Source organism: Maylandia zebra, linkage group LG16 (genome assembly GCF_041146795.1).
Source record: "Maylandia zebra isolate NMK-2024a linkage group LG16, Mzebra_GT3a, whole genome shotgun sequence".
In the NCBI taxonomy this organism is placed as follows: domain Eukaryota; kingdom Metazoa; phylum Chordata; class Actinopteri; order Cichliformes; family Cichlidae; genus Maylandia; species Maylandia zebra.
In genome coordinates this window covers 15,685,797-15,695,743 of record NC_135182.1, presented here as the reverse complement: position 1 = coordinate 15,695,743, position 9,947 = coordinate 15,685,797, and the positions used below count along the sequence as shown (strand labels likewise).

Below are 9,947 nucleotides of genomic sequence, written 5' to 3'. Positions count from 1 at the left end.
TAATTTCCTTTTAACATGTTTCCACTTGTCCAAATCATCCAGCATGTATCAGTGTATCTGATACAGTGTATCTCCTCATTACTGCCTAAGATAGACTTCCTCTGACCCAAAAAGCAGAGCTGCTGGTTAAAGAAGAAAAAGTTGTTTTAAAAGGTTTAAAGGCACAATATGAGCCCATCATTCATGCTAAAATCATGCTTTTAGGAAAACATTTGAACAAAACCCAGCTTCGTCAGTGAGACCTACAGTGGGCGTTGAAGGTTATAAAATGCTTTGAAGTGCAGACAGCCCCAGTCTCAGTCCATTGGTAGGTTGTCAGTTCAGCCACTTCCTCTGATCACAGTGATCAGAGATTAGTGTGAGGAAACCAGAAGCATAGCTGTCATAAGATAGATAGGCTTGTTTTTACAGACAGAGAGCCATGGACACACTGGGGAAAGGTGTGTTTGCGCTTTCCGTACTAGCGGTGCCTGCTTCCTGTTCTGGTAAGTCAGACAAATGCAAAACAGCTGCTTTAAAAAACAATAATGTAATGATTTTCCTGCATGTGAAAAAAAGAAGCTTAAACTGTCTATCTGACTGAAAAGACAAACATAAGCTCTCTGGCATTAAAAACCTCCAAACGAAATTCTTTAAACACAGTTCTTTGTTTTTTTAAAATCTCAGTAAGTACATTTATTCATGCGCTGTAGTGGTTTTACTTGAGTTATACCATTTATTTAAAACATTAACATTTATCTTAAAGCGTTATTTCATTTTTCAAATTCTTACCATTGCTACAACAAAGCTGTAAACCTACAACAATTTTTCACATGTACATTTACATTCATAGTTGAGGATCTGGTAGCTTTTGGAGAAATGCATCTACACTGGGACAAAATATGTCATCACTTTTTCAGTGTTTCAGTTCAAAGCAGCAAGTGAGTCATGATTAGAGGAGATTTATATTCACTGTGTAGCTTTATGTTGGATGGAAAAAGTAGCTAAGCTTCTCTTACACATTAAGGAAATTAAACACGAGGGAACTTTTGTATTTTCCATTCAATATTCTAAAAATATCTGTCCATATTCTGAACATTTGAATCAAAGTAGTTGAGAATGACTAACACGACCGCTGTCCCCTAGTGACTCAAGTTAAATTTAAATACACTAAATAAACATTTTTAACTCTCTTGGACAGTACGTGCTGCAGAAGCACATTGGCCTTTTGCATTTTACCCTGCTCTCTCGAATGACTTACCTGTTGCTCCGTGCATCAATAAATACAGGGCAGCTCTTCTATGGACTTTTTATAGGCAGATTATGTTTGCGTGAATTTGACGCTTCCCAGACTTTCTCTTTTATGCCACAGTTTTACAAACGCTTTCAAGTGCTGTCTTGTGCTTCAGTCAGATTCATCGTGATGAAGGCATTAGAGAAACAAAAGCATGCATGAATAAATAATCCCCCCATCCTCCAGCTGATGCATGCGAAACCGTTACGGGAGAATTTTTTTGCCGTACGCTTGAATGCAGTAAAGACTCCTACAGCAGTAAAGAAATGTAAAGAATGGCCTCTGTGTCAACACATTCTTATGCATACTTGTTAGTTTTTTTGCGTTCACATCCATGCAACCCTTTGAAGGGCATCGTTTCTTTATTTCCCTTAAAATATAGTGCGATAATAACAGCAAATCACACTTTAACCCATTAACATGCTTTTTTCCTCCTGTTGTTTCCCCGTTAAGCACCCTAAAGCGTAGAAAAATGATCCGTCTCATAGAGCAGCACATTAATTTTGCATCAGCTTGTTCCAGCTCTTCATTAAAGCTTTATTACGCTGAAATATTCAAATAGTTTACTCATTATATTTCGTACCTTTGTGCATTATTTTAACACTGCTTTTTTTTCTTTCTTTTTTTAATTAAACCTGACTTTTGTGGTATCTTTGGAAATGTAACATCGACCACATAATTTGAATGACTTTGAAAGACTTTTGAGAGTCGGAACAACAGCTGCGGCGCATGAATTTAAAATTACTGGCACATTCCTCATTAAGAGGATTCAGTGGGCACAGCTTTTGTGAAGTAAACATCCTTGTCTTTACATTTCAGAGTCAGACATGAAGACTGATTCCTCTCTCATTCAGCTGCGTAAAAAAATTTGGCTTAAAAAATATATATTTTCAAAATAAAAACAAGCAAATAGAACCCTCGCCCCAAACGGACCATAAAAATGACCCTCACTCCAAACAAAACACTGAGAACTTCATTAAGTCGTTAGGTCTTAATTGAGTCATTAAGACTCTGCTAGCTGCTGCCAGTTTCAGAGCTGATAAGTTCCTAATAACACTTAACAACCTTGGGCTCCTCTAAACAGCAGGATCTAAAATTGAACTAATTGATGCCTTCAGAGTTGTAAAGGCTATAAAAAAAAAGAAGACATCAGAGGGCATCCAGCATTTAGTTTCCACCCTTTGAAATGTGGTTAAGAAATGACACTTAGCGTCATAAGAGTAAAAAAAGAAAAAGCTTTGAGCCAATGTGTTTGTGCCGCTATAGGTGACAGGAAACGTGTTTACAGTCTTATTAGAAAGTAAGGAACTATACTGTGATATTTTTCATTTTTAAGTGACTTAGTGCTTGTTGAATCATGAGGCCTATCACACGAGGTGCCGTCGATGCCATTGAGGCACTGTGAGTGTTAAAGAGGAACCATGAAGGTTAAAAAAGGAGATTGTAGTGTAAAGAAAAATTCAGATAAAAGAAAATGTTCTTCTAAACTTCTCTCACAACAGTAAATATGCTCATTGTCTGAACACATTTACATTACAAGTGATGGAGTGAGGTCATTTATGAACCCCAGCCACTTTGTCAGCGACACCTGTTCAACTACTTATTATCAGCCAATGACATCACAGAAACTCGGTGTCTCGGGTTTACAGAGAATGGTCAGGAAGAGAAGAGCAGCAGTTCTCTAGGTGAAAATGTCAGAATTTCAGGAGAATGTCCAGACTGCTTAGAGGAAGTCAACAGTAACTCAAACAACAACCCATCACAACCAAGGTTTGCAGAAGAGCATCTCTGAATGCAAAACACATTGAATTTTCAGCAGAAGACCAGACTGAGTGCCACTCCCATCATCTAATGACAGGAAACGGATGCTACATTTCACATGGGGTCATGTGCACAATATTTCGAAACGATTGGAAAAACACTGCCTGGTCTGATCAGTCTCGATTTCTGCTGCAACATTGGAATGGTGGGGTCAGAATTTGGCACATACAACTTGAATCCTGCTAATCCGCCTTGCTGTGTATCCACAGTTCAAGCTGCTTGTCGTACAATGATTTGAGGGATATTTTCTTGTCACACTTTTGGCCCCTCGGTACAGAGTAAGCATTGTTTAAACAGTGTTGTTGCTGACCTACGTCTATCCTTCTATGAACACAGCATACCAGTCTACTGATGGCTGCTTCCAGCAGAAAAACGTCGCAAAGCTCAAATAATTTCAAATATGTTTCTTTGACATGACAATGTACTCGAACAGCCTCCACAGATCTCAATCCAGTATGGCACATTTAGGGCGTAGAGGAATGGGAGCTTGATATCACGGATGTGCAGCTGAGAGTGATATGGACCAAAATCTCTGGAATGGTTCTGGCACCTTGTTGAATCTATGCCACCAAGAAGTAAAGCAGCGCATTGAGACAGACACTTAATGACCAAAATGACAGTGAAAACAAATCAACCGACAAGGCTAAGTTTGGTTAAATGTATAAAAATCGCTAAAAATCCATAATTACTAATAACATTAGAGCTTCTTAGAATATTTGAAATGGATTGCAGAAACAGTATAGGTATGATAAATACAAACAGAGCAAAAAGCATTGCTGTATATAAAAATAGAAAGAAATCATAAATAACCTGTTTTATTCATAATATGTTTGTTTTTTTTATATTTTGGTTTCTTAAGGGTTATCGTAAGCTATAGATGCTTCTAAAGCTTCTAAATTTATCATATATAAACTAAATGTTATCTTTTTCCTAACAAGGTTCAACCCACTTACTTTTTTTTTTTAAATAAAGCAAATTTAAATGGTAAGTGAAAACGGTATACTTCCTTTTCTTAAGTCACTTTTACAGATGTCCTGTTTAGAAGTATAAAAATAGCCTGAGATGAGAAGAGCAGCTACATCCTGAAGCAGCTCTCAGTGATGGAGGTTTGATGAGGACGTTGCAGCCTCAGTGAATCGCCACCACTGGCTACGTTCTCACAACATTTCTTCTGTTCCAACCGCACTCTGTGATAAATGAGCCTCACAAAAACCTCAAAGCAGCCCATCGTGCAGACAGGAAGACACTCAGTGTGCTAAGCTGCATATACGTAGTTTCTTATTTCCTGTTTCAGGGGTCTTACTCAATTTTCTCATTTGTCTCACGACAAATGTTGTAGATAATGTTGTTGTTTTTCCACAACATTTGAGCACCATGTAACGGATTCATATGTACAGACGTCCTTTGGTTTCTCCCCGAATAGAGCCAAAGGTGAATTTTATAAAGAAAATTTTGAAACTAACCAAACCTAACAATGAACTAATACTTATAAATATTACATTTTTATGTATCCTAATAATATTGTTACATAAAATATATAAACACACATTTAAAAAAGTAAGCAATATAGTAATATTTAAACATAATAAAATATTTAAAAAATAAAAAATATATGTTTTATTGAGTATATTTTTTTTATTAAGAATAAAATACAATTTATAGCTACACTTGCATTACTGGATATTTGTTTTTTCCAGCAATAATATGATTTCACCATAGTATTTTTCTTAGATATCTCCTTTATTAGTGTGCAGATGAGAATTGGCATACTTCAGACTCACCTCATTACTTTTTCAAATAGTGAAACATTTGAAAGGGATTTTTTTACAATAAGAAAACAGTACCTGGGCATCTTTTACATGAAAAAACAAGGCATAATTTCAAGGAATAATAAACAATTAACCTACAGTTTTAGTGAACAGTGATGTAATACGTACACTGAACAAAAATTACTCAAGGAAACAGAAACAGTTGCTTCGAGGGATTAAAACTTTATGCCGACAAAATCCAGGGTGACTTCAGCTGGACTTGAGAAGTGGCAGAAAGATGAGCTTCTGTAAACAACAGAGCCATGACGCATGATGTAAGAATGCAGATTTACTGCAAATGAAAATCTGATCAGTATCGGTAGTTTCCTCAGTGCTGTGTGTAACTCTCATCTCTTATGCACCGCTATCTGGAACACATATGATCTTTTATCAAATAGGAGATATTTCCGCACACAGCACTACATGGCTTTAGATGCAATCAGATTCTGTTTTTATTTCACGTAAAATCTTCTTTTTCTACTCCATTGTCATATTATTTGGCCTTTGTGCTCCTGTAACGTGAGGTTTTCTGCTGAGCAGAATTAAATTATGAAAATTTCCCTTTTCACTGAAATATGTTCTTCTCTTCCCAGAACTCAGTCACGTTTCGCTATAAGTAACTTGTTATTTACTCCGAACATCAGCTGAAAATTTTCTTTTTTCTCTCTCTCTGTTTGCTCTGCAGAAAATTTTTTCACTGAACCAGTCATCTGCTATTTCCTGGATGGATTTCTGATCATTTACTGCATCATTGTCACAGGGTTGTTCTTTAGAGAAAAGGTGAGTTATAGCAGCCCATGTAAAAGTTGGTGGTTACAGCGCATGCAGAAAAACATCATGGGACTGAATACCAATCCAGAACATGATCCACTCTTTACTTTGTAAAGTGTGTAAAAATCTGTCAGATTGTAACCAGTGTGTTTGGATCAGTAATGTGCTGCTGTAATCAAGAGCTTGCAACACTGGAGTCCCGCAAGGATCAACACGGGGGCCACTGTTATTTAGCTTGTACATCAATGTCTTGATTTATTTGTATGTGTCACTTATTTTCACACACAAAAAGATGAGCAATTAGCTATTCATCTGTAATATTTCATTAAAAACAGTCCAGAGGAAAGGGACACATCTCAGTGTTATCTTGCATCCTACTATTAGCTTCAGAAAGCATATAACGAGGATGTGTGGTATGCAGAAATACTAATTAGCTCACTCATATCCTGAATGTAATGATAATTTCTCACCTAAAATCACCTGTTGGTCTCTAAAGCAAGAAAAACTTTAAAACCGGTCACATCACTTTTTTTAAAAAACCTGTTTAACAAACAGTTTCAATTCTGTGACGTCTTTAGATAATACAAATATTCAGAATTAAGAACCTTTTTTTTTTTTTAACTCATATGTTGGTTTTGTCTTTAAAATAGTTTACAGTACTGCATCTTCACCATTAAAATATTTGTATGGCTTTACTCAGAGCAGATTAGCAGGGCGTAAAGGTCAGTTGCTTGTGGTGTGTGTAGAGTTCTTAAAACAGGATAAAGAGCGCTGTCGTTTCCCCCGAATCATCCTTTTCATAAAATACAAAGGACATCTCAAGAGCTCCCTGAAGTTTGACGAGGTAGAAATTTTCCCGTCTTGACCCGTCATGCAAAACAACCCTAACATGCACATTATTGGTCTGGTTGGTCTAAACTTAAAATTTAGACTAAAAATAAACACTATTTTTAGTCAATATTTAATATCTTCTCTCCTGTGAAATAAGTGTTTTTGTGCATAAATAAAAAGAAGAACTAAGCGTAACAATATTTAATACCTTGATAGTTTAGTTTAAAGTGACTTTGTAGCAGCCTAATAGTCAATTAATTAACTAAATGACTTCAAAGTGCAAATCATTTGTGTTGCAGGGCCAACCGTGCAACATTTTCTACTTCTCTAATCTGACAAATTCTTCTGATAAGTAACTTAGTGAATACAATTTTTCAAATATATCAGTTTTAGATTTTTAACAGCGATATAAAATAACTAATCTTCACCCCGGAAAAGATGTTTTAGAAGTTTTAACAGCATTTATCTCACTAAATGTGAGGGTTTTTGTCTTTCTGTAACAAATTGCCTCAGTCACAATTTGAAGAAATTACAGATAAACAGCCTGAATTTTTTGTCTTTTTAATCGCCACTGATAGGCCAAACTGACTTATTATATCAGATTGATCTGTGCTACCTTTTATTTGTACTTTTTTGTCCTTTTTGCCTCTCTCTATAGTTTTCCAAAGGCCCATCTGTGGGAGTCACTGTAAGTCTTCATTTTCTTCGGTGTCTTTATGCTTTACAGTTGCTGCTGGTGGTGAATATTTCTCAACTGTTGTTTAAATGATATTAAATAAATGTGTGTGAGGATGTGTGTGCATTCAAGCTTCACTTCATGTTTGTGCTCTTCTTGCTGAATAACAGGAAGAAAATGGCATTTATCAGGTAAGGACAGCTTCACCTACAGCTCCAACCGCTCTGTGACCTGATCATGTTTGACTCCACAGATTGGATTGTATAATTTTGTATTATTATTGTTATTTGTTTTCATTTATGTCCAGGAACTTGAGAGACCAAAAGATGCTGATCCTTACGAGGTGCTTGACCCATCAAAAAGAAAGGTTTGGGACACTTCATTTGTTGGTAAACTTCTTAATGGTCACATTCTCACATTTTCTGGTGCCTTTATTCTCGTTTTGTTTTTGCATATTGTAGAAAAAAGCAGGCAAGAAAAAGAAACCTGAGGTAAGAAAGTTTGTTTACTTACAGGGTTTGACAGAAATATTTAACCAGTAAAGCATCTGTCCTCAGAGTAGTGCTGTTGTCGCTCTGCTTTATTTCATATCCCCATGGTTCCAAGAGTCTTGCAAAAATTTCAGTTTCTATGCAGAAGAGAAACAATGCTGAGGGCCCTGTAGGCATTTAAACAGCAGATGTTTGAACTTGCCAGAGCAGGAAAAACACACAGGTGTTGCTAAAAACATCAGTATCAATAACCTGTATTGCTCAAGTCCTGACAAGTTTGCTGCAAGACCAGGATGCTGAAACTTTAAAAAATAGAAAAAAAAGAGAGAAAGGGTAATTTGAAACAGAAAAGTTGGAAGGATCTGAAGTGAAAACAAATGTATTAGACCACCACCCAGTGTAAGGTTTATGCCACAGCTGCTGTAAATTAAAAGTATGGATAATTACCAAAAACCATATTTCATGTTTCTGTAATGGTTAATCAATTAATTTGCACAAGCACTTTAATCAAAATTATATTTTTAATGCTAAAGTATAATTATGATTGTTGTAAATGAATTTTCAAATTTACTATTGTACAAAAAAGGGAAAAATTGTAAACCACTTTTTAAAAATTAAAATATAGTTATTTACCTGCATTACTGGACAGAACTGTTGGTTTTAGAGGTTGAACAAAATGCTTGATGGATTTCTGACAGATTTCTAAAATATTTGTGTTGTTAATAAGAGGAACACTAACAATCACAAAAAGAGAGAGCCAACAAATTTTGGGGTGTGGCCCCCTCTTGGTGGCGCCCCTGATATGGAGACACCATGTAATCAAAGCATCCTACTGACCTTGTGATGATAAACTGCCTGAGTTTACATGTTGAATCACTGATCTGCACAGCGGATGGATTAAATTGTGCAGACTCTTCTCGGTTAGGAGAACTGAAGGTCTCATCAGCGTGGCGCTTTAACCTTTTCTCACCTCTTTACTGCAGACGGCGAGGGACCCCCTTGAGTCTTTGATTCCCAGTACCTCATCTCCTCGTCCTGTTCCTCCTCTGTCTCCCCACTGACATCCTACAGTATCAGCAATAGTGTTACTAAACACAATTCGAGTCATTTATTAAACTAACAAGAAATAAAATAAAATTGTGGCTTCAGCTTCTCAGATATGAGGATTTGCTTCTAAATTAAATGTCTAGTCAGAGAAAATAGTTTGTAGTCACTTTGTATTTGTGTTATGTTGTGATAAGCTTTTCTCTCATGTTATACAATAAAAACTAACAAAGAACCCTACATTAAGGCTAAAAACAAACTCTTTATGAGTTCAGATATTTGATGTAACCATTTTTACATCTTTAAAGTTGTACTTGCACAGCAGCTGATAATGCTAAACAGTTATCAGCAACAGTAAATCCAGCAGACAGATAAAGGGAATATCATCAACAGTCTTCTTAAAATGCAACTTTCTGCTGGGCTCTGACCAGACTTTATATTGTTGTTGTCTAAGTGCCGCCCACCCCCATGTCAGTCCAACTGCAGTCTGAATCCAAATCAAACCTGAATCAGTTCAACTATTCCTGCAAAACAAGTTTGAGCCATGGAGGCTCCACCTTGCAACCCACAGCGCCAAAAGAATCTGCAACATACTGAAGCCAGAGATGACTGGACATCCCCTTACCACGACCTGCCAAAGCCGGTGGATTTATATCGCAGCAGATCAGTGCGAATTATATTACTTATAATACTTGGCTGCTTGAATTATGTTTTTAGAAAATGCTCATGTATTGGGATTCTCTCACAGATACATCTCAAGGGTTTACAGAGATGAAAAAGAAAATATCCAGTGAGGGGATAGGAAGCAAGCGGTAACTCAAATAAACACTTGTTACACAACTAAAGTATGCAGAAGAGCATCTCTGAACAAAGACTCTTGAAACAAATGGGCTACAGCAGCAGAAGACCACACCGTCTTCTGCTGCTCCTAAGACCAGGAAGTGGTCTTAGGAGTCTCAATTTCTGTTACAACTTCAGATGGTAGGTTAAATATGTTGCATGGGACGACTTCATAGCATATTTGCATCAACTTGGCATTCATCATTTAAACAGCAGAGACTGAGTATTGTTACTGACCATGTCCATCCCGTTATAACCAAAGTGTACCAACAAATCAATTTTTGAAATCTTTGTCCTAAATGTTGTATAGATGGAAGCAAAATCTGTCTGGCACTGATGTATAATGATTAAAATTTGCACATTTAATCCCAATAAAAGACAAAGCACATGTC

The 9,947-nt window shown here is 36.5% G+C and overlaps 1 protein-coding gene across 1 annotated transcript; it reads left to right on the top strand.

The window, feature by feature from the left end:
- Window positions 1–329: 329 nt before the first annotated feature.
- Window positions 330–9,947, top strand: LOC101484869 (T-cell surface glycoprotein CD3 zeta chain). Its single transcript, XM_012919162.2, has 7 exons — window positions 330–485; window positions 5,588–5,682; window positions 7,163–7,192; window positions 7,351–7,371; window positions 7,488–7,547; window positions 7,642–7,671; window positions 8,655–9,947. Exons 1-7 carry the CDS (start codon window positions 422–424, stop codon window positions 8,730–8,732), a joined length of 378 nt encoding a protein of 125 aa, XP_012774616.2. The 5' UTR covers window positions 330–421; the 3' UTR covers window positions 8,733–9,947.